Source organism: Fringilla coelebs (genome assembly GCF_963513975.1).
Source record: "Fringilla coelebs genome assembly, chromosome: 2".
In the NCBI taxonomy this organism is placed as follows: Eukaryota; Metazoa; Chordata; class Aves; order Passeriformes; family Fringillidae; genus Fringilla; species Fringilla coelebs.
The window spans coordinates 25,037,962-25,063,884 of NC_140029.1; the positions used below are offsets into that span (position 1 = coordinate 25,037,962).

A 25,923-nucleotide genomic window follows, 5' to 3' on the forward strand; every position below is an offset into this window, starting at 1 on the left:
GTTTTGCTGAAACCAAATTAGCCATCCGTACTACCAGGCATGGAACTTCCCAAGTCTGTACATTGCTTTTCTACCCTATTTTCACTGCATGTTTGTTTTTCTTTTTCTCCCTGCCTATTCCATGCCAACCCCACCCTTCTGTTTCAGCTGGTGCTTTTCTATCCAGGAATGTTCACCTAATGAACTTGAAGATACTCTTCTTGCTAGCTGGCTAATTGGTGGAGATCCTTCAGGAGAGTGTGGGAGTGGACAGTGGAAAGGAGACAGAAGGAGGAAGTTTGTGGATGTGATTTGTCCAGGAGCTGGCAGCAGATGGCTGGGACTAAGCCCAGAAGAGGAGGAGATGGGCAGTGAGAGCAGGAGGGAGCAGTGAGTTGGGCAGTAAAGGAAACCATTCTAAATGTGCAGCAGGGCTCAGGGCTGCACGAGGGAAAGGTAACTTCAAGCTGTTTTGTGCCAGAGTTAATGTGGTGGACATGATCCTCAATAAACTGTCATGGAGCAGGTTTTCATGTTGGTGTTCCTCTCCTACTTGGAACAAAGTTGCTGGAAATAGAGGGAATTGGAGTATTGTCAGTGTAGTGTTTTGTTTGTCTGAGGGCCAGGTTAGCCTGTGAGGTATAACAATGCCCAGCTCACTCCCTGTGCAGCCCAAGTGCTGTTTAAATGGATGGCTCACTGCCATCTCAGCTGCTCTCGCCGTGGGCACTGAGCATCCGTCCCCCTCCCAGTGGTGTCAGTAGAGGAATGAAGGGACCTTTTCTGCCTGGTGACTTCTGGGGAGAAGGTGGAGAAGCTGGGGCAAAGGAGCATGAGGATTATTTAATCTCATCTTGAGTTTGGCCAGTCAGCAACAAGTGGCCTTTGCTTTGTATGTACTTGGTTAAAAGAAGGTTTCTACTAAGTTAAAATGAATTTGGTTCCCGAGTCAACCTTTGGAAGATTTTCAACAAACCACTTAAAAATGCGGGGAGGACATAGTGAAATAAATCTTATTTTAGTAAATAAACTGAATCACAATTTTCCAAAGCCCCTCTACTAATGGATTTTGTAAGACTTCCTGAGAGACAGAAACAGTGGTGTGCACCAGGATCCAGTGCTTGCTCTCTTCTTTGGTTTTCCCAGGCTGCAGGAAGTCTGCCGACAGTAGATGGGCTGAGGATGGAAGTGCATGCTTTTGTGAGATGGAAAAAGTGATTCATCCATCCTCCTCCTTAAGCACTGCCTAGGAAGGACAGCACAGGCAGGGTTTCTGTGCCTGTCCTTTTCTGTAAGAGAAGTGTGGCTGGAGGAAAAGGGAAGATGGTAGAAGAGATGAGTTCTGGTCTCTGCTGCTTAAGTAGTGTCTGTATGGCCAGTGCTGAGCCCTACCATTGCTCTGTGGGAAGGCTGCCTATCCTACCAACTCCTTGAAAGGGAAATTCATTGCACAAACTTCTCCCTTTTGAGTTGGTCACCTATAGCTGTCTCAGCTGTCATGCTGGTGATGCTCCAGGCTGGTCCTGTACTTTGAGATCAGCCATAAAAGTGATGCAGAGAAGGATTCTTCAGGTAACTGAACAGGAGATGTTACATTTTGGTGGTGTTTCAGGTAGAAGTAATGCACACTGGGAGCACCAATAAAATGAGAAAATTCAAAAGTAATGCCAGAGTCACTCTGTAAGATAGACTTTAGATTTTTTTCCACTGGTTTGAATTTAATATTCATTTTTCAGTAAGGCCATTGTCAGTATGAGGCTCAAACTTGCAGCTAAGTTGTAGCTGGTAGAAAAATATTAAACCTCCTGAACTTGCACACATTAAGATAATAACCCAATTTGTTCTAAAAGAACATAATGAAGGAATTCAGTGAATGGGAATTACATAAACTGTACCATTGGTGTTGAAGGACATGATCTATAAATTAGGAGTTTGAGAGTAAACAGGAAATTCCACAGAACAATTTCAGGATAAAGAAACTATAGCAGCAGATGGAAAGATGTTTCTGTTGGGAGATTTTAGAAGTTGATCTTGATACCATCTACCTCTTTTTAAAAGGAACAACAACTCCATCTCCATGTTTTAGTTGTGAATTCCAGCTGTGCATTAGCAGAGCAATGCTAGTGCCAGCTAGAGCACAATGTTGCACGGTTCCTGTCAATCTTGTTCCCATATACAGGTCACACTTCTATTTCTCTCCCTTTATATCCATATTAGTAACTTTGTGGGCATGATAAATCTAAAAAGCACCCTAAATGTGTTAACATATAACAAGCATCTTTGAATATGTTTGGATTTTCCTTAAGGCTAGAGCAAAATAAGAGATAAAGGGGAGCAAGATCTTGCGATGAGAAATAGTTGAAGCCTTTATGCTTATATATTATATATCTTATATAATGTAAAGTAGATGGAAGTCCATTTTCTTCTTGTTTTAATGGTTATGGATCTAGTAACTCCTAGTAGCAATTAGTCACAAAGACTTACTCAGACTTTTTATTTCACCAGCATTTCAATCTCACAGCAAAATTCAACCTGCTTTCTACAAGGGTATCCCCAGAGAAATGCTAACATTCCTACAAAATAAATACAGGGCTTTCAGTATTAAAAATATGGACAGAAATATTCTTGTCCACAAGTTGTTATTATTTTCATAGCAACTACTTTGTAAAGCAACAAAAAGTCCCCCTGCAAAAAAAAAAAAAAAAAAAATTCCATAACAGAAAAGAGAGCAATTAGCAAATAGTTTGAATGCCTGAGATAAGAAGCCATAATGGCTAGTAGGAAAGAAGAAACCTCACGTTTAAGATAGCTACTCAGCAAGCTGCATAATAGTATCCAAACATGCTTCCTTTTGGCACAAAGAAACAGGAAAGGGATTTTTTTTTTTTTTAGTTAGCTCCCTGTGTCAGAAACAGACACTGATGGAGAACTCAGCCATAAACATACATTATTCTTACTAAAGAAAAAAGGCATAGCCTTGGTTTTGTGTGAAGTGCTGTATTACAGTTGGAGTAATGTAGCTCTGGAAAGGATGCTTTGGGGGATCAGGTTCTGGCTTTCATCTGTATACTGTCTTCTCACAGCATTACTGATTTGCTCTGCAAATGCCAATGGTGAATAAACTGACTCAGATGATAAAGGAACATATCCCTTTGCTATGCAGAGCGTGAATTCTCAAAGCTGCTGTAGACTTGGCAGTAGAAAGAAAAGCTGCTCAGTGCAGCCAGCATTGGGTTTCTCAGTTGTTCTCAGGTCTAAATACAGAAAACTGCCCATATCACATTTCTCTCCCAGGAGGTGGACCTCCAGAGAGTGAGGCTCAGCAGGCACACAATAAGGATGATGATGCTGAGCAAATGTGGAAGAACTGTGATTCCACTCCTGTACAGAAATGGATATCTGCAGGCTGGGCGTGAAGAGCTTTCCATGTATGTGTGTGCCTGTTCATGTGTCTGTATGTGCAAGACCCAAGCTTTTACTGAACACATCACTCTCACAATTACTTATTGTGAAGAAATTTCATGTAAGTAGTCCTCTTCATGCAAGTAGTCCTTTCTTTCTAATTTGATATAATCAAAAAGATAAACATGGAATTCTTTAACAAACAGTTTCAAATTAGTACAATGGACTGAATTGCAGCTATTCTGCTGTCATCATTATTCACGCAGAAATGTGGTTCTAATCTGAAAAGAGGACTTTACTCACTAAAGTGATGCAAATAATGAGAAAAGACAGTTTTTCCACTGCAGAACATGAAGAAAGGAGGTGTTACCCACTGATGCAGCTGTAAGAGCTTTGCAAGTGTTTAACAAAAGACATGGCAGAGCTGAGAATTAAATTGCACATGTCTGCTGAGTACTAATCCATTATTTTAGCTATGAAATAATGGTAGAGTTCTGAATTTCTGCTTTTGGTTTCCATGTACCTGTTTGGTTCCAGCTATTTCATTAGAATGGCGTCTAATTTGAAGTATACTCTTAAGTCTTCCTGGAGCCAGCCCTTCAGTGCCAGTGCCCCTACAGTCTGTATGGCTGCATTCTCAAGATCTTTGTGCTCTTCCACTAGAGTAAGGGGCAGAGGAAAGGGAAAAAGGAAACATAAAGGACCTGTGTCTCATCCTGATACACAGCAAGGAAATGGTTGGGTAAGCATCTGGATCCAGGAGCTAGGCATTGTGTTGGGTCTTTCTCTGTAATGCAGCCTAAACTGAAGAGGAGAAGCTAAATTTTATCCTACATGTATAAGGACTTCTTTCGAACACCAACAGCAGTCGAGATCTCCCCAGCCCCTGTGGAAATTCCACTGCATTCAATGTAAAAAAATCTGATTTCTTGCCCTGGTGAGATGTGTTTCAAACAGGCTGCTTGGCTGGCTCTGCAGGGATGCTGACGCCGCTTTAAACAAAACTACGCAAGCAGTCCGGCTGTGATGCCACATTAATCTCAACAAGTGTATTCTTCAAGTGCAGCTGGGGATTAAACCTATCCCAAGAACTCATGTAGGAGGAGGTGGTTATGCAGTAGCAACTTTGTTTAACATTTCTTCACGTTTGTGGCTAACGGCGAGTTCTCAGAGTGCGCTAGACACTACTAGAAAAGGGAAGGATTTTGCAGCTCCTGGCACTGCATATTATATACCAACAGAAGAAGTAAAGATTTATTTTTGCTCACTGAATGAGAGAGAGAATGAAGTGCTGAGAGCTCTGTAACGTTTCATGCTCTCTTAGACGCAAAGAGCCAGATGAATATTGTTGGAAAGAATGTGTTTATACAAGAATCATATTTATCGCAGAAGCTGTGGTCTTAACATTAGACAAGGCATGGGATACATGAGCATGTAGTAACTCAGCAAAATTCTTACTTCTGCCATGTATTAGAATAAGCTTCAATTACTTATTTTTAGGGGGTTATTTTAGAACAGCTTACAAGCAATTTGTTTGCAATAAACACTTGCATGTGGATTGAGAGAAAGTAAAATATATTCATTAAGAAAGCGTTGCTTTCCAGCTTTACTTAACTTTCCCAAGGCAAACAGCCACAAATGGTACTCTGAAAATTCCTGCGCTTGTAGCCTTTAACAAAAATAATTGCCGGACTTTGGACAAAGTACCAGACTTGGTCTCAACCTTGCACTGCATTGCAGGTTGTTGATAGCACAATCTGGATAGATTCTTCTGGGATCTCAGACTACATTCCCATGCTCTTTGACTTCATTGATTTAGCAGTAAATGGCACATTCTTGGAATGCTTTCAGTGGAAAGATTCTATATAATATGGATAGGAGTAAGCATGTGAAATAGTTTGTATTTTAAGCAGAGCAGTTATTCCCTCTTGTTACATTACTGTGCTTTCTTTCATTCCCATGTTATTCCTAAAGCTTGTTATTGTGAGAGATTCTGAGCCTTGAGAAACTGGAGTTAAACAAGTTTTTCTTTAAACTGCTTTCTAAGAAAAAAAGGAGAGATATTGGAAATTTTCCCATCAGACATCTGTTAGATGTTAGACCCGAATATGTTCCCAGTTCAGCTGTTCTGGTCTAGTACTGGGTTGGTGTAACAGGACTCAGTGGAGTTAATCAGCGATGACAAGGCAATAGCATTTATTGCAACACACCTACTGTTTAAATAGCAGTGATGGCAGTTTACTGAAAGCTAAATTACTTGCAAATTAGGAAAATTGTGTAGTGAGAGGCAGAGGAACGTGTGAATTATAACTTTTAACATAAAGAAGAAACTGTAAATGGCCATAAGTTGACCCAGAGGGGGCCTTATTCTAGCAGACTTTCGGCATCAATCTCTTTGCAGTGGTAACCTTTTCTGGGTCCACTGCTGAAAGCCAGTGAATGTCTTATTCCAGCTCTATATTCAGGCTGTTCTATCTTTTGAATGTCCTTTCCATTTTCACTAAATCTTTCAGAAAGAAATATATCTAGATCTGAGTTTTGATGTGCAGTGTGTACAGTTACATTTCCGTTCACATGAAGATTAGGGGAAATAAATTAGTTTAAAAGCCTGATTTAAGATGAGTGCACAAGCTATTGCCTCCTTTACTTTGGGTATCAAAGCCACATTAGTAAGAATTTACACTGTTGGGAAGAAGATGAAGAAAAAAGGAAGATTAAATTCCTGCACAATGCCCTTTTGGTAAACTGTAGCAGAGGAAAGGGGAATTAGAGTTGGTCTGTAAAAGCAGCTGAAGCAATTCCCTCCAGCATGAGGAAATCTTAGGCTGGAATAAGGCCAGCAGAGCCAGCATGGTGACATTGACTCCATTCACAGCATAGCAGATGTAAAAAGCAGGAGACAGCAAGATCCAAACATGCTGTTTTCCAGCGTCAAAGCAAGGAGTCTGCTCTTGGGTAGTGGATGGCAGAACAAATGTTAACAGAGCTAGTTGTGCTGACCTGAAATATTGTCAAGATTTTTTATATTTTATTCCTAAATAAGGCAAAACTATTTTTATTTTTTTTAAGACTGAGGTGAAAAAACAGTTTTAGAAAAGACATACAGACATGGCCATGCAGCTGTCTCTAGGCTCAAACCTGAGCTTGCCATCTGTCCTGTAAGGGCTGTATTTACTCACTAGCTCAAGAGTAGGCACATTATCTCATTTTGACTAAAATCCTTATTTTGTAATTAAGAATTCTGTCCCATTTTTCCTCCCCACTGTCTTTTAAATCAATCCATACAAAGAACCTTTTCTGACATATTTCTGTTTTCATTCAGCAAAATAATTCCACGCAGCTCTGGTTTTGAAGCTGTTTTAAGTCCAGTGCTGAACTCTCTTCAGACTGCCCTTAGGATGGGTGGCTTCTGTGGCTTCATGTTCCCAGCTTTGTTTAGCCCTTAAAAGCTAGAAAAACTGCAAGTATGCAGTGGCTGAGCTTGTGTTTCACTTTGATTTTCCACAGCAAGCAGAGTGATAAGCTCTTACACGGCCTACTTGGGATCTGTAGGACCAGTAGCACTTAATTGTACAGATTTTTTGGCATTCGTGTTCAGCCTTCAAACAGTGCTTCACGACCAGGACTTATTCATTGCAGCTTATTCATTGCTTTACCATCCATGGGCATAACATTTCGTTCCAAGCAGTGCTGTGGAAAGCACACTGTATTCCTGTTAATATTACATGAAGCTTAAGATTTTTTTTTTGAAACCTCCTCTCTCAAGACTGTTTATCTGTCTACATTGATATTTGTCTAAAGATATGTTTTGCAGTCTGTTTACTTGCTGATGTGTCAGAAATTTGTTTACCAATAAAAACTAGATAAAAATATCAAGTATGTGTGTATCAGTTTCCAGTAAGTTTTTTCTAGCCACAGTTTTTTTTAAATTATAAAAATATATAATAATGCAAAAGTGAATGCATTTCACTTTTATGAAATCACTGATAAAAGATTTGTCCTTTATTGGGCTATATTCAATTTATTCTGTGATGCCTTAATCAAAGTAAACTGACCCAAAAAAGCTTATTTTCTTCATTCAGACCAATAGAGTGCACCATTTGGGCCTCATTTCCAGAATCTTTTCTCACGGGAATTTCCCACTCATGCTGTGGATAGTCTGTGTGAGCAACAACTGAACGAGCAGGCAAAACCGCAAGGATTGTTACAGGCATCTGATTGTAATTACTAGCAAAGCTTCTACTCCTTGTTTCTTCAGCTATAGCTTCAAGAATCAGCTAATAGCACCACATGCAAACATTATCATAATTACTGTGTTGGGTTCAGGCGTTGGGCAACACAGACAAATTTTGAAACAAGATCCTGAGAAGGCCTTAAGTCTTTGCCGTGATTGCGGCTTGCATGGAACAGCAATGGAGAATTATCTGAACGCATCAAACTAGCTTATCATGAATGAATAGTCCTTCTGTGGATATAATGAGGAAGGAGTAGACTGGAATGGTGTAGGAGAACTTCAACAAGAAGCTCTGTATTTCATGTTTGTGATAGCAAGTATCCTGGGACATTCATTTTTCGTAGTGTTTGTGCTCATTTTTGGTTTTGTAGTCTTCATGCAGAGGATTAAAAGGAATCTCTGCAATTGTTGTGGGAATTTTATGTAACTTTGTAAAAAAACCACAAGTGCTGCGCATGAGCTGTTCATTTTTTTACATTTGTTGAGCCTATTGGAGATCAATAGCATGGAGATAGAAAGTGTTCTTCACTTGGGGATGATGGACTGCACTGATCAGAACTGTAGGGGTACAAGTACTGGTGCTGGCCCATTCCTCTCAGTCCACCTGATGGTCAGTGGAAGGAAGAGCTGACAGTCCACAGTGTCACCTAAGACTCCCTAAGGCAAGGCAGATCAGCAGCACCCCCAGCAAGGAGGATTTCCCATGTTCACCCTTTGCCTCCACCCTGCAGAAGGAAATCCAGGTGGTACAGAGATGCCTGTGTAGTATGCCTTGTTTCTGCTTCCCAAAGAAAGCTGAAAAAACTTTTCTGGCAGATGCTGTGAGAAGCCGCTGATGGTTTGGGAGAGGTTCATTTGAGCAGACCCATAAAATAGGCACCCCAAAAATCACCGATTTCATCTTTACAGCTCAACTGTCCCGTTGGATTCCTGTGGTCCTTAGGAAGGACAGTGAGGAGAGCAGCCACTCTGCATAGCACCCATCTCTCCAGAGAAGGAACTGATGAGCTTCAGCCAGGAAATTAGCATGGGCTTAGTTTTACCAGAAGTAACTCATACTTTGCATTTTTTAGGCTGAAGCAGCAGGGCAATGGAATGCAATGAGTGGCTCCCTGACTTCTAGGGCAGCAGCCCCACCAGGAATGCCGTGTGCTGATGGGTATCAGGAATAGCAGTGGTGCAAGAGTCTCTGCAAGACAAAATTTAAGCTTAGAAGAAATGAATATCTAAGTACAGTTTTTGGAAGTGCTTATTGCCCAACTTTATTACAAATAATTATTCAGTGTTATACCATTTAATTCTCCTGAAGGATACCTAGGAACATCTAAAAAGAGGACGTGAAATTGCTTCACAGATTCTCCCGTGTCCCTCTCACACCACTCAACCACTGCATGCAAAAACATAAGTAGGTGTGGTTGCAGGCAGCTCATCTTGAGTGAGGCTTTGACAATCATCATATTGTGTAATCTCATCTAATGCAGTATCAAATTTTCCTGAAAAGACAAGCGTGTTTTGGGCCATATCTTGAAGGTCATGAAATGCACATTTATCAAGTCTCACTTACTTCAGTCAGTAGCTTCTTGTGTACCCACAAGCTTTCAGCTCCTGATAGTCAGCTTTGCTGGGAGGACTTCCTGGAGTAATTCTCAGATTTCTTTTTCTTGTGCTCATTCAAAATGGCCTGCAAGGTGCCCTCTGATAGCTGTGTTTGCCTAGGGCATTGTGCTTCACTCTGTGCCATTTGACATGCCTGATGTGCAACAAGGAACACTGATGACACCTAGAATGTAGATTTTTCAACAGTGTTTTTAAATAATTTCCCAAAATTTAAATTTAAGATAATTTGTGTCATCAATTTTTTTAATCTGGAGTGAATACTGGTGCATTTTTACTAAAATAAATGTGCTCTATTAGGTTCAGGAAAAGAAGTGATTAATAAGGTTTTAAATTGATTTTTAAATGGATTCTTGGATGCTTTCTCTTTAATTTCAGACATTTAACTGATTTTTTTTTTTCACTACACATCTTTGGAACAGTGCAAGAAGTCCCGCTGTTGTATGGTTTCAGTTGTTTTAAATTTCAGGATGTTTTTTTAATTATGAGCATGGAAGCGTGCTTTAGCTAGCCTGTGACTGAACAAGGCTTAAATTAGGTCACAGCCTGGCTTTTTGTGTTTACATTTTTGTCACTGAGTGTTTTATCCCAACACATATCTTCTGCACTTCTCCTCTGAAGTTGTTAGCAGCTGCACAAAAACTGTCTTCTGAAATGTTTTTCCAAGTCTCTCTTTATCTCTGTGATGAAGGATTGCTGCTGCTGAAACAATCTAATAGCAAATCTTAAACTGGCTGAAATTCACCTCAGTTCAGAAGGGCTTGTCTGACACCTGTGTCACCCTTGAGGTGTGATAAGGATTGTGATACCCAGCTGTCTTTCTGCAGAAGGTGGAAGGGCACTCACTGTGGGCTTCAGAGGGGTGAGTGAGGGGAGGTGCTGGGCACTGACTGGAGAGCAGTGTTCTCATCCATGGGTGCTTCCCACCTTCCATTTGGCACACAGCAATGACAACACTTCATTCAGTGCAGACCCATCTCAAGCCGTCCTCAGTATCTGCACACGTTTACTGAGCAACAAGAAAGCTGTAGTTTTGTTTATCCTACAACCACTCTTTATTATCAGGCAACAGTTTTCCTAAAACTTCTGGTTTCTTAATGCTACTAATTTGTTCATCTATAGTGAGGCAAGTGAACCCTGCATATTGTCAGGGTAGTGCCATTAATCTTTCTAAGTTGAAAGCTGTGTTCCATAAAAGCACACCAATTAATAGCTGTGTCTTATATCTGAAGGAAGGTTTAGGGCAGCAGTGTTCTCAGTGGGATGGAGAATGTTGGGTCCTGTTGTTTAGCTGTTTTCTCGAGTCACTGCTGATTCCTCCTGACAAGGATTAAACATTGAATTGGGTAACAAAGTCACCAGTTCTCTAAGATACTAATTGAATGAAGTAGCATGTTGCTTAGTCAAACAGCTGAAAAGCAATCTAAGCCTATACTTTGGTATGCCTGGAAATACATTTCCAGCTATTTTCCTTAATAGTTCTGCTGAACATTCAAAATATATTAATTTCATATTTTTTTGTCAAATAATTGAATTGTGTCAAATAATTGAATTTATTTGGAACAGTTCAGTCAAGGAGGAACTAAATCTCATAACTACTTCACATAAAATAATTAAAATTATTTAAATTTCTGTGGTAACTTGAAATCTTAGATATTCATAGCTCAGTGTCTAGTCAGGCCTTTATAAATAATAAGAATTAACTGGAAAATCATATTAAACCATATTTCTCTTCAGAATAAAATAGTTTTATTGAATGCTGAGAGGAAATAGATTTGATTTTCTTTTTTTGTCCACAATCTATCATAGTTAATAATTCAAATTCTTTCTCTATGATGCTTCATTAAAATTCTTCGTGAATGGCATCATCCCCATGGGGTTACTAAACTATATTCTCTTAGAATTAGCTTCATCTTCCAAAGATATCTGATATGTATAGGAATTAGATTGATAAGATCTTGAAGACCAGAAAGAATATACAAATAGGCAAATTGCTGATTCTCTTCATTGCAGTTGGGTTAGTATTTATTGAGACAATGTTGCATTACCCCAGCCAGCGTAATTAAAAATGAGTTTTCATTGATTCTTGTTTTGGTCCTTGTTACTGGAAACTTACCATATGAAAATTCTGTCAACCTTATTAAGACAAATTCAATTTTTCAGTTGTTTTTTTTTTTTCTGTCCCTGTTAAAAATCTGTTGTGGGTTTCTTGTTTATTTGGAGGCAGCAGGGGAAACAGGAAGAGAAATATGGCTCTAAATCAAAAATATTCAGGGGAAGCTGAATAGCTCTGTCATCTTTTTTCATTCCGACTCTTTCTTTAAATCTCTCCTTTTAAGTGCACCCTCTTTTTTGTGTCAAAATGTAATGGAAATATCAAGCTGTGTTCATAAAAAAGTAGGTTGGTTTTTATCCTTAGGAGTGCTTGTTGGTGTCTTCCTGTGGTGGAAACAAATAACAGCAGAAACTTCTTCAGTCTGATTTATACTTCATAACTGTATAAATCAGTAGAGTTGGTTGAGGGATAGTCTGGCAGGATTTTAGCAAGATTATTAAATCATTGCAGGACCAGAGGGCTGTTTTTTCTTGTAAGCACCCATGTAAACTGTAAAGATATGGGAGACCTCACACATACATAAGTATGTCTGCAACAAACACACAGCTACAGTTATCCACTGGCAGATAGCTATAAAACTGCATCTTGCTTTTGTCAATAATGCTAACTTTACCAAACACTTCATAATAATTATCCGTGTTTTTAACAGTAAGAAACTGTTCCACCTCATGTCAGTGACTCCCAGCCCTTATCTGTTCTACAGAAACTAGAGTGCTTTATGGCTTGTGTTAGATACACAGAGATCTGAAGACAGCAAACAAAAGAGAGAATAAATATGTACACGTTCTACAGACATCACAGAGAGGAAAAAATCTAAGCAATAGAATAGGCAAACAGCTAAATTGCAGGGTCCTAAAGAGGATTCTAAATATCAGTATCACCGTATTTCACTGAATCACAGTGTGGCTGAGGTTGGAAAGGTGCTCTAAGATCATCTAGTCCAACCGCCTGTGCTCAAGGAGGGTCAGCTAGAGCAAGTAATATTTGATTAGCCTTTTTTATTGCCCAGATAATTTGGGGATTACCAATCTCCAGGCCATCATGACTCTTTCAGCCATTCACATCATCAGTCTGTACTGAGTACTGTAGCCTCCATAACACTATTGCTCAGGGTTTGTTTGCTCTCATATAGCAAATGTTCTTTATCTCTTGACAAAAAAAAGGGAATAAAAGTTATAGGCATTAACTTGGACAGGAGAGCTAGCATTGCCTCTTTTCAGTAGCTACATAAAAGCCTTAGGTTCTCCCAGATGCAGAAACAGTCAGAAAAGTTGAAAATATTTTTTCATGAAAAAAGGGAGGAGTAGGAGCCAAAACTTCAAAGGAACCACATAAATAAAAGTGCATTTGTTACTCTCTCTGCCAGAAATACAGAAGGCTGATACTCTGTGTGGTAGTTGAGATCTTCTCAGGGACATGGAGGATCCAGGACCTATAAATCTCAGGTACAGATGTTCCAACATTAATTAGTGTTTTGGAAAGGAGGAGAAGCTTCACATTTATCTCTTGCTTCCTTTTGTCCTTGCTTGTAATAGATATGGTAAAGCAAGAGAGGCGTCTTAGAAGTTTGGGGTCATGGTTGACTTGTGAACTGTGCCATTCTGACCATTTCACCACCAGTAATTCAATTTCCCCCATCAATAAATGCAGCCTCTCCCATGAGACTGGTGGAAGCATCTCTGCAAGTACATTAAAAGTTCACAAAGACAGCGCATCACTGCACATCACTGATTCCTTTGACACAGCTAATCCTGTAGGCAGACTGTGTTTTAGCCAAGAAAGCACTAATTTAGCAAAGCTTAGAGACACTCTAGAATTAGAATCTCAAATACTGAGGATACTTTCCTCAGGCTGAAGCTTGAAACCAGTCCCCAGTGATGGAACCCAGATGAGTAGTTATAACAAATTGTTTAGCAGTCTCTCTGGTGTTCTGATAGAGCAGATAAGCTCCCTCTATTGTTTCTCCTTGTCTTGAAGGCTTCTCTTTTCCTCCATATTACCTGCATTAGCTACCAGTTAGAGAGCAACCTAAATTTTCTCCAAGACCTGTCAAACTAAAGGCATGTCCTTCAAATAAAAGCAACTTGCCAGTACAATTTTGCAGTGCCTTCACTCCTCAGTATCTGCAGAATGAAAAGGAATAAAGGATCCTTGTCTCTGAACTGGAGAATCAGGGATCTGACAGGTGGACCACTTGGTGCACAAGGAATTGGATGGATGGACACACACACAGAGTTGCAGTCAATGGCTCAGTGTCCAAGTGGAAAGCAGTGACGAGTGATGTTCCTCAGAGGTTGGTCTTGGGATCAGCGCTGTTCAACATCTCTGTCAGCTGCATGGACAGTGGGACTAAGTGCACCCTCTAGTTTCCTGCTGACACCAAGCTGTGTGGTGTGGTCAACATGCTGGAGGGGAAGGATGTCATCCTGTGAAAAGCCCATGAAGTTTAACAAAGCCAAGTACACGGTGCAGCATCTGGGTTGGAGTAGCCCGATCAATACAGGCTGGAGGATGGCCAGATTGAGTGCAGCCCTGAGAATGACTGGGGGGTGTTGTTGGGCAAGAAGCTCAACGTGACTCAGCACTGCATCCTTGCAGCCCAGAAAGCCAACACATGCTGTGCTGGATCAAAACCAGGTGATGTGACCAGCAGGTTGAGGAAGGTAATTCTCCTCCTGCATTCCACTCTGGTGAGATCAGACTGTAGTGCTGTGTCCAGCTCTGGGGCCCCCAACATAAGAAGGACATGGACTTGTTGAAGCAAGTCCAGAGGAGAGCTGCAAAGATGATCAGAGGGCCAGAACACCCATCCTATGAAAACAAGCTGAGAACTGGGGCTGTTAAGCCAGGAGAAGAGGCTCCAGGGAGACCTTTCAGCAGCCTTCCAGTATCTAAAGGATGCTTACAAAAACACTGGAGAGGAACTTTTCACAAGGGCGTATGGTATTTGCTTTAAACTGAAAGAGGGCAAGTGTAAATCAGATATTAGGAAGAAATTCTTTGCTGTGTGTGTGGTGAGGCAGTAAGATGGTAGATGTTCCACCCCTGGAATTGTTCAAGGTTACGTTGGATTTTGTGCAGTCTGGTGTAGTAGAACATATTCCTGCCCTTGGTAACAGGGTTGGAAAGAGATGATTTTTAATGTCTCTTCCAGTCCAAACTATTCTATGATTCTATGATCAAACAAAATGGTTTGCTCTGATTATTATCCTGATCCTTTCCTGAAGAAGCTCCATAGCCCATACTGCCTACAATAAATGGTTAAAAAATTCCCAGTAGCTTTTGAAATCATCATGTGAAATGATAAATAGGCTTTCTCCTTAAACAGCTGTGGAACTGTCTGCTGCTGATGTTCTCCAGAACATCCTTTCCCTTGAGTGATGACATTTTGGAATCTGCAGAAGATGTGTGGGTACTCTTGGCCCCCATTAGTGCTACCTCAAACTGAGTCTGCCAGAAAAACTAGATATTTTGTAATGGATCTGGAGAATCTTCCTGTTCAAGTTTGTATTCCACCCTTGACCCTCTCCAAGACAGTTATCACAAGTTAGATTCATTTTTTTCCAGGTAGACAATACAGAACTATTTCCTTTATGATTCAAAGGAAAATATTTTTACTCTCCTGCTTGATTTCAAAAAAAAAAAAAAAGAAGACTTCACAGAATCACAGAGCATTCTTGAAGTAATTGGTTGCCATAGTACTTTCTCCAAATAATTTATCGTCCCTAGATGATCATTCAGCTTGATCTAGTACTGCCAACTTGTAAAAACTTACTGGGAATCTGTGCAGAGAACAAAATTCTATTATTTAAAAGATAACTGCTTTCCAGTATTTCTATTTACTAACTGAAGATTTCTCATAAATTACAGATTATGTAGACTGTTGATTCTGGAGGCAAACCCAACGTGAAGGCAGGCCCAGCTTAACAACCATCAAAGTGATTGCGTTAGAATGTTTGTGAGGTTAACAACCCACGTACACTGGAAGGCATAAGGGTTGATTTGGCTTCAGTGTGAGCTGATTCAACAGCAGGTTTCAACAGAGTCCCAGTTACTGAAATTTCTAGACCACTTGCATTGATACATCAAGGCTGGGAAATCACGTGGAGGGAACAACTGTACAAACTCCGTTCTGATGATATCATAGCACCCCACTGCTCTTGAGGCTCATCTGTCTAGAAGGGCTGGGAGAAAAAAAATGTCTCTGATTCTGTATCGACAATGACTCTTCATATTGCTGCAGACATCTGCCTTAAAGCCCAGCGTCCTTCCTGGTGGTTCAGAGCCAATCATCTGGCCTTGTCAGGAACTCGGAGACTGTCCCAAACTGTAAATTCCCATGACCGGAGCACGAAGGTCTGTACCGAGCCTCTTGTACATGCTGCTAGAACATGTGTTCTGGGCTCCCATGTGGAGAGGGTATCCCAGTACACAAATTACTAAAAAGTCACTGCCTCTGTAAGAGAATTGAATTCTTTCTGTAGTTAAAACAGCCAGTAGTAACTTTTATTTGCATGATCAAGTCAGTTTTGATAGCTGTTCCCACCACAAAAATAGTTACACTTTTGTTTAAACAGAAGAACGCAGAATGGAAAAATTGGCATACGATAGGCTGAATCCTGCAGGGGTTTTAATTTTCACATACTCTTAAACTCATGGAGCCTAATGAGCTTAACATTTTGGCCAGTTGCACAATTTGGACATTTCAACAGTGAATGGTTTTTGGACCAAAAAAAAAAATGTTCTCACAAATATGAAAAGTGAACAGATGTTACTATTGGTGCTTCCAACGCCTACTGACAGAAAACATCTGTGTTGAACTTCCTGAATTTTAGGATCTTGAGAACACTCCCACACACCACTGAAAGCCATTTGAAAGCAATTGGGCTGGCAGATTGGCTCTTGTGTCTATGACTGAATGTTCTAACTCAAGCAGGTGCTGGTTGTTGTCCTGCCTTGAGAAAGCCCAGTTAGCCAAACAGCAGTGTTACAGCTATCCAGCCGACTGCGTTATCCAAGGTTTTGGCAATATGTGCGAGGTATGCTTTTAAAAAGTCCCAGAAAGCAGCTGATCTTAATATTATGATGGTAATAAAATGAATAGAATGAATGAAAATAACTTTAAGAAAAAAATTGATGGAGATACTAGCAGAGTAGGAAGATTGCGGTGCATTCTATGGTGCCCTGGAAAATTTTTGGCTTTTTTGATCCTGTAAAAACCTATGTTGAATGAACAGAATTTTCTTCTAGAAATATACTCATTGTACTAAAAACATATAAGGCATTTACTGTCCTCCAATTGCTTAATCACACATTTAATAGGCATCATGACCAAAGTCTGCTTCTTTCCATGGGCATGATACAGCAAATGTTGCAGAGTAACTGGGAGTTCCCTGCTTCCTTCTGCTCCTTGTCCACACCCATCAGTGTGATAATTGTCTCATTATAAAAGCATATTTGGCAAGGTGATTTTCCTCTCTGGTGAATATTTGGTTGGCTATCAAACTAACCTTCTCCAATTAATTACGTAGTAATGAACATTTGACAAGTATAAATCAATGTCATTTTAGTGTTCTGTAAAACATCATTATCTCGTTCAAGTTTATTCAAGTTCATTCAAAGTTGATGTCTCCAAATTTAACTTTAGTTACCTCTTTCTCAAAACCAGAATTTAGCTGGTAGTCAAAGGGACAGAATTTACATGTCACTGAAGTAGGGGGGTTTTTTTCTGATTTTATAGTTGTCTTAGCTTGGTAGTCTCAGTTTAACCAACATAAAGTGAGTAGCTCCGTTAACTGCACTTCCTCTCTCAGGCTAATGTGGAATAAATGGATACGTTTTTGAGCACACACCATTATCATCTGATTACTCTTTAATGCTGAAATATTTCTAACTTCCACTAAAATCCTACTATTTTGTACTACCAGTAGCAGCATTTCTGCCATGTATTGTCTGCCAGGCTAAGTAAATATATTGCATTTATATCGGCTCCCTTTTCATGTAGCACAATTTTTATTTCAATCTTAATTCTAACTGCTAAATCCACCATTTCAGGACTCGATCTTTGGGGTATTGCCTTCTTGCACGGTTTAGAAAGCAATGATGTGAGGTAAGCTTTTGAGCCAGAAACCTGGGCTTCTTTTATAGACACTTAAGAAAAATGGTTCCATTCAGGTGCATTTGTTTGACTTAGTTTGAATATCTGCATTAGGATATCATGCCATGAGATATCACCTGCACCTGATGGGATCTTTTGATGACTACACTGCAGGCAGATAAATGTCTACATCTGTTCTATAAATGCAATACTTTAAAAATTCAGTGCCTTTCAAGTCATTCCAAGTCTTCTCACATAATTTAGTAGACCATGCTTACTAGAGAGATACATTTACTAATATAGGTCTTGATTCTGATGCTAAATTTCCTAGTTTTTCTGTTTAGCCATATTTCAGCAGAGATTCTACTTTGTACTTTCAGAGATATCCCCTTACTCAGTCTGCAAACAAAAGCACCCTTTGCCTCTGCCCAGTGCTTTTTTCCCACATCTTGTCCACCATCCTCTTCTTCTTTCCTCTATCCAATGACCTTTTGAAGGTTTAATATGGAAATCCTCATGTGGTTTTGTCTAGACTTGCCCTTTCTTATGCTTTTCTTTGAGAGATCATTGCTGTGGTCCCACTATTGTTCTTACTACAGAAGCACCAGAAGCACTGCACGGCGCAGAAAGCATTTCTGACATTCACTCCTGTGTATTTTGTGACATGAAGAAACTATTAACTGGTTCTTTTGAGTTCTTGACCTACATTCCAGCATATATTTACTTTTGCACATGTTTTATCTTCTTGGGTGACATAGCAGCTTTCTGGAAGATCACAAATTAGATCAAACCGTGGGAACAGAAAACAGTACAAAATTATTTCATTACTGAGTACAGAAAAGGGATGTGGCTTCTGGTAAAGGGAATGCTTTCATAGTTCTTTTTTTATGAAGATTTAATGTGTATTCCTTCCTTAATGAAAAAAAAAATCCACCCTTTTGCAAGCTGAATCACTGTTCTGGAATTAATGTCATTTGGTCACCACTGTCCTGAGAGAAAATGTCGTATGTCCGGACAATGAAATTAAAAGAACAGCAGATTGTTACCATGCCACTAGGCTGAACTAGCCTCATTTTTTAGTTATTTTTAATGAATGTTATCATTTTTTGTGTTTACTTTTGTTATAAATAAAAAAAAGCTCATTAACAAATGAGAAGGAAAGTCTTCTCTGAGAATAAGAGCTGGAACGTGAAACTCAGCTAAATAATCTGCTCTAAAGTAGCAAAACGGAAAAAAAGGTAGAAATAACCATTAGTTATGTACCTTTTTGTTAAAGCCTGCTGACTCTTTCAGTGCTACTCTGTGTTAAGAATTTAATATTCTTATATTAATAGTCTTATAAGGCACAAGAGAAAAGATTGTTTGATTTGCTTATCAATATTCTAGTTAGACAGCAGAAGTTCCATCTCCTCCTGGTGCCATGTTGTTACCAAATGTCCAAAATATCAGAATAAGACTCCCCTTTTGGTATCAATGTGGTGGCAGAAATTAATGCCAGCCCTACACTAAAAATACAGATTTGGAAGATAAATTTGAGAATTTTCAAGCCTGTGACAGTAAATGTAAATTTAGCAAGAAGTAAGGTAATGAGTTTTTCTCATTTCTCTTAGAAGAGCAAATGTGCCTACTACACAAAATATAGGTGGAGTGACAGAACATCTTCACTTAGGGCAGCCATGCTGCTCAGTTGCACAATGCATTTAATCCCATTTTATTTGCACTTCCCCAGCTATCTCACTTACAGACGTTTTGGCAGAAACCTTCTGCTTTTGTTGCCTCAGACCTCACTCAAGGACAGTTTGACCCTATCTGAACTCCTTATCAGATTTCCTGAAGGTTGGTCTGGAATCCTGCACCTGCAGTGCTGGGGGCTGTGTGCAGCAGCAATGGCTGGTGCCATCTAGTGAGAGCTTCTGAAGGCTCACTGCAAACTGTTACAAGGCATCTTGTAGGAAGTAGTCACTTCTACAGTCCTGAAGACACAGAAATAAAGTAACGTGCTAATATGATTAACAACCAAGCCTGCACAAGCTTCTGGATTTTTTTCTCTCAGGTGATCTTTTTCTCCAGTAGCTAGCATTGGTTGTGCTTTGCCCTGTGTATTTGTGTTTCCTATCCTTCTGTGGACGGTTTTATCTATTCTTCCTAGGTGGAATTACAAAAGCATTTAAGTCTTGCTTAAACAAAACTCTTGAGTTGCTGAGGTGAATGGAACCATTCAAACTACGTCATCAATGCGCAACATAATGATGGAAGGCACATAAATGTTCCATTTTCTTCTGCGTCATGGTAGGTGTTTTACTCATTAGTGTCCCAAGATCTCTGGAGGTCTCTCTGTGCTGGGCAGCCCAGGGACACCAGAAGCAGCTGCTGAGTCAAACCATGCCATGGCAGCAGGTGCTCCATGTGGTCTGCTTTTCTCTGCCTCTCAGCCCCATGGGTGAAGTATTTCTGACAAAGTGTGCACTTCATGGAGCTGAACCTCAAACCCTTCCCCTACATATTCCCCTCTTTAATCCATAAACTCCTAGATAACCTCCTGGATTTATGCTCTAGCAGAAATGTCAAGTGAGATGCCCATCCTAGTCTGACTCCGTGTGCCACAGCAGGTTGCTGAGGTTCTTCCTTGTAGTTTATATTATTGGGGGTAGTGAGAGCACTAAGGTAATACATTTTTTATTTGGGGTCAGTGATTGCTTTAGTGCAGTACATCCATTGAAACCACCTGAAAGAGTCACAAATTCCCTACGTTTACACCCAGTTTTCCACATTTTCCCAGGATTACATTTGAAAACTTCTCTGTTTGTTTCTTGTGTGCCTGGAGGGATGTCTTTTCCTGGGTTAGCGCTTTTAATCAGCTCAAAAGTTGCTCATTTTCCTTATAAATTATTTTATTCCCTGTTGAGTTGCTGTCTGTTCCACTTGCTGGTCTCACTGAGTAGGAGTGCACTGAGGTCCTTGCTGTCACGTCCTTTCCCCATCTGTTCTTACAGGGACCGTTCCAGACTAAGAGCTCTTACAAAAAAATCCCAGCTCCAGCTTTTCTGTCATGGTCAGATCACCCTTCCCGCAGGAAATGAACTTGTCCTTTCACCAGTGACCTTTTTAAAATGTCAGGGAATTAACCTCCTTTCTTTTTGTCCACTGTTAAAGGAAATGATGGTCTACAAGGCTCGTTTCCATGTGGGGAATACTGAATCATCACATTCCATGTACCAGAAGCAATTGCTTAAATGGTTATCTGTAATGAAACATGGAGAAATGGGCTCAGTGGCTGGGAAGCTCTGTAGAAACTCTGATTCTGCCTCCTCTTTATTGCAAATCAACAATTTTCTCCTGTCTTTATATCTCCACCCTGGTAGGTGGATTTCTCAGCAATTCATGATTCTTGTGTTTTAAAACCTTTGGAGCAGGTACTGTCATTTATTGCATCTCTCTTTGTATAGCACATCGAACATTTGGTTGCTCTCAAACTTAGCACACCCTCCTCTGTCAATTTTGTTTCCACACTGTAGATTAACAGTAAATTAGAAGGAAGAAAGTATTGCAACATGACATCTCTTTCATCTGACTGTTGGTAAAAGAACTGGAAATTAAAGTTCCAGCTGCAAAACATGAACATTGAGTACAAATTTAAAAGTCTGATCAGAATCTTCTTATGCCCATTGGTACTTAATTGCAAAACGTAGTTATTGAATTCAGTCACAACCTTGGCGGCATTTTCCTTCATGCATGTCACTGGACAAGTGACAATGTATATACAACATAGCAAATATTTTCTGGGGAGATTTCCTTCAGGCTTTCTAATTTCAAACCTTTGCTCCTCTCTGTAAGTAGTTTTTCCACAATATTGAGGCTGGCCACAAGAATTTTGTGAGACCTCTTCCAGTCAGCTGAAGTTGCAGGAAGAGCTAAGCTTGGACTGCCTATTTAGGTGTATATCCTGACATTGGGAGCTTTGTGATTCAACTAAAGGGTTGTGGAAGTATAAAAACAATGAACAAACTTCTTGCTAATCTTCAAGATAGTCCATCAGCCCACTTTTTCCTTTCCTTTTCATGCACTCTCTCAGAGGTGCTGGCCATGGCATTCCACACACACGTCAGTGAGCCTCTTAGCACTGGCCTGTAAGTCCCCTGGTGGGTGACATTGGGTAATGGTGCCATGCTCTGGACTAGGGAAGAGGTCCAGTTTACCCTAGTGAAATGGGAAGGGCACTGCATGTACAAGAGAAAGAGCTTAATGCGTTTTCTGAACTATGACATGGATGATATTTTCCCTAGGCTTGCTTCTTTTTCTTTTTCTTTTTTAAGATCTGAAAATTTTAAGTCAAGCACAATTTTACAGCTTTGGAGAATTATCCAGAATTTCTGACCCTCCAGGAGCACAGACAGAGTAGTACCGTGCATGGCATGTGTCACACAGGGGTATTTGGGGCTAAGAATTGAGTCATGCTTTGTTTGACTGAGCCTTTCAAACTGATTGTCTTTGCTTAAATCTCCTTAGTGACCTTTGCCAAAGAGAGAATGTTCTTAGGTCACTTGCTAATGAAAAGGGGACATACTTGTCTAACAAAAGATCTAAGATAAAGAAAGCAGAGTTAAAGCTGACATGTCTGAGTTAACAAAGGTTAACAAAGTTAATTCAGTTAACAAGCCAAGGTATTAATTGGCTGAAGAATTACACAAACATTGTCATGATATTAAGTATTTCCCTAGCTCTGACTCTAGCCTTGTGTTAAACTAGTCCCATGAGGATCTGTTCTCTTCTCCTTGTCTTAAATAACCCATATTCTTCAACAAACAGATGACCAGATAACTACCAGGAAGGCATGAGGAAGGGGTGCTGATGCCCAGTCCTCTTCCTTGTTTTCCATTCCTTGTTTATTTCTTCCTCCACACCAGACAGGAAAATGGGACTGGAAGTGGGAGAATAGTATCTGATGTAGGAGTTAGAGATGTAGGAGTTAGAGATGTAGGAGTTAGAGAGGTAAACATGTTCCATGGAATACCACCTTTGAACTGTACTGCTCTGCATGGTCCCTATAGACAGCCAGGCACAGATTTGAAAATCCTGAACATAACCAGCCTTTTATCAGAAACTGCAATGAAAAGTTTTACATGTGTTCTACCTCCAGCTGCCCTCTAAAGGAGGGTAGAGGGGCACTAAAGAGACAGTTTGCTTATCTCAGGAGGATGAGTGGGTTTTGGAATTTAGATTATTTATTCTGGCTTTCAGGTATTCCGAAAGTGAAGTGGCATTTTCAGTGTTCAGAGCCCATGTATTCCTTTCTTTGCAGAAGCAACTAAAACATTTATTTTCAGAAATTAAATGCAACTGGAGCCAACTCAAATCTCCACAAATGAATGATAATCATTTTTCAGTGTTCTTTACAGATGTAATGAATATGTTTCCATCCTTTTTGAATCTTTTTAAAGATTCCTTTCTAAATATGAGTGCATGAGGAAGAACAGACTACCTTAAACATTGAATAATATTTTAAGGCTTTATAGTAAAATTGAAATATTTTTGATTGATATTTGCATGAGAATTTATACTTCTCTACCAAAAGAACCCAAACAAAAAATATAATTGACTCCATTTTTTGATGAATGAAATGTCTGTTTCCCTAAAAAGGCAGTTTCATGGGGCATGCTCATATGTATTTTATCAATTCCTAAATAAATAAATTTTGAGCCATAGTAGATAAGAAAACTGGAGAAAATGTGGTATAAGAAAGATTTTCTTTTTCCTGATCTTGGAACTCGCAATGAAAAATTCTGGTTCAGATTTAAGTCATTACTCTAGTGCTTTTAATCAGCACTAGATTTCCATTTGAGTCAGACAGCTCAGAAAATATGTCTTCTGGGATCTGTACCTCCACATAATAAATTTTAGAGATTCACTGCATTTTGAAAAAAACTAAAAACTACTGCTGTTGGAGGTGGATGCATTTGCACCAGCCAGTGGTGCCTGACATAAGGAAATGAGCAGCTGCTTGTTCAGATGCATATGCCTCCTGCCAACACGAGTTCTTTTATGTTTTGGATGTATTCATGTAATCTTTGTTTCTTCTCAGTTTGTTAATCTGCAAAGACATTGGCCTCTTAGCACCTAATAATTCACATGAGCAGGCTTGGTTTAAAAGTAGGGATGCTGTATAAAGTCAGGTTTGGTTGTAAGCAGAGGGAATTCTCTTTCACACTGACAGCTCAAACACTTAAATTCATGTCCTTTGGCACTGCTCCTAAACCATCAGTCTTGTCAAATCAGTCCTAGCAGTAGAGCAAAAGATCCATACTGTACAAGTATGGATCATACTGTACATGCTGTACATATTGGCTCATTCTTAGTCTTATTCCAAAATTAAAGACTCGCACCCAGTTCTGTACTTTGTTTGGCTGTGTCAGCTTCTCAATATGGACTCATATGATGTGATACAATAAGATTTAAAGCATAAAACCTACCCCAAGTGTTGTGACAACCATTTTGCATGGAAGCAGTGTGGAAAATTGATTTGCTTTTGAAGCTGCAAGTCAGCTGAGCTTCAGTCATAGCAGTGGTTTGGGGTATGTGGTATGAAAACAACTATAGCAGGGATAAATCTTTATTTTAGATAGTTGTTGACTATGAAATTTTTAAAGTGTATCACAAATGGGCCTATGAAACTAAAATAAATTTTGCCTAATATCAGTATGGCATTGTTCAGTGTCTTTGGTACAACTTCCTGATCCAAAGAAATTAGGCTATCTTCAGGTTTCTTCTTTTCAAGTCCCCACACTGCCCTCTTTCCACCTCAGTGGCATTAAATGAAGTTGAACTCTTGAACAGGAATTGCATTCACCTTCTTGCTCTTTCTTTGTAGGCACGGGCAAGACTGTAAGTATTTTATACTAAAAGAAGATAGTATTTTTTAATCAACTTTTTGGTATGAATGTGTTTGTTCATGGTTTGTTGTAGTTCTCCTCTGTGAGATACTGTTGCTGTTCCAGCCTGGTCTGTGAAAAAAATCTAATTGCATTTTAAAAACAACTTTCATTAGATTTGACTTAATTTGAATGTCTTGGTAAATGGTGCTTTGCTCCATTTAAAACATATTTCTCCAGAAAAGATTGCAGCAATGTACTATTAATGTCATTAGTGCAGTGAGTACATGCAAAACATGTGTGCCTTCGGTGATGCTACGTCTGGAACACTGTTCAAATACTTCAGTTCACAGATCTCAGACATACTGTCACAATCCATTACCTAAACCTCCATTGTGTCATTTCAAAATTGTTTTTTCCCCTTTTGAGCCTTGTGATGTTGGCAGCCAACAGGGATTATTTCTAAACAATGGTTGAAGTGGCGTGAAGAGCCAAACCAGCGCTGGAAGTGAGAATGACCAGGGAGTCCTGTGTGCAACTCTTCAACCTCTGTGGATCCATGCGTGTCCCATCATTTTCAGGCTCCACTGCTGAACAGAAATATTGTCACTAAAGAGGCAGAAATTCCTGCCATTAAATATCAGACGCCAGTTAAAATAAATATGGCCAATAAGCAAATTTCACAGTTAATCATATTTTACTTGTTTGGAGTGTCATACGTTATGTTGTAGGAGAATCGCTCTTGGGAAACCTCATTCCAAAAAAACAGTTTTTTCATAGAGTGTCCATGAATACTGAAGTAGTGAATATAATGCTAATATCCATGTGTTAATTTTGTGACCATATGTGCAATATAGTCACTGCTGCTGGAGTTTCTTTATGGGGTATTTCAGATTACTTTTATCAAAGAGCCTGGCCTACTACGATGGAAAGAAATTCTCTGTTTATTTTTTCTTTGAGAGATTGACTTTGTTGGAGGAGTGATAACCTGTCCAGCTTCATGCATCACAACTGTTCCTATGTCAATGCTGTTTTATTGTTTTTATCAGGGCCAGCCAGGACTCCTTGGATCACAGGGATTCACTGGACCACCAGGATTGATGGGGATCCCAGGAGTGCAAGGTCCCAAAGGTCACAAAGGTGAAAGAGGATACCCAGGAATAACTGGACCCAAAGGAGAAGTGGTAACTTTGAATATCAAATGTTTTAGCAAATAAGCAACGTGCTAGCAGAACATAATTTTAATTGTGCTGTTCACTCTAGGGACAAAGAGGAGTCACTGGATTCCCCGGGGCAGATGGCATTCCTGTAAGTAGCGGGTTACTTCATCTTTAAGAAATCACCAAATACAAATATTGCAGGCTAGCTTAAAGCCTTTGTACTTTAATTAAAATTTCTGGGTTAAATTCTACATCAGCCACGTACACACTTCTCAGCTAAGGACATTTGCTGAAGGGAGTGGAACTGCAGATACACAATAAAAGAGCAGAATCTGTGCTCCCTCTCATTCCCTCAGATAATTAAGGTCCATTTGCTTTGTCCTATGGAGAAATCCCCTTATAAAAGGGGCAGAAAAGGATAGAAATTTCCTCTGTCTCTGGAGGTTACCCAGCTA

The 25,923-nt window shown here is 39.7% G+C and overlaps 1 protein-coding gene across 4 annotated transcripts in view; it reads left to right on the forward strand.

Annotated features, from left to right (window-relative positions):
• COL4A2 (collagen type IV alpha 2 chain) overlaps positions 1 to 25,923 on the forward strand; it is a 139,822-nt gene that overhangs the window by 63,547 nt on the left and 50,352 nt on the right. For all 4 annotated transcript variants that reach the window (XM_084223454.1, XM_084223452.1, XM_084223453.1 and 1 more), the window contains exons 5-6: positions 25,358 to 25,492; positions 25,572 to 25,616. In XM_084223454.1, the coding sequence (XP_084079580.1) occupies positions 25,358 to 25,492; positions 25,572 to 25,616 (180 nt within the window). The remainder of the gene's footprint in view (positions 1 to 25,357; positions 25,493 to 25,571; positions 25,617 to 25,923) is intronic.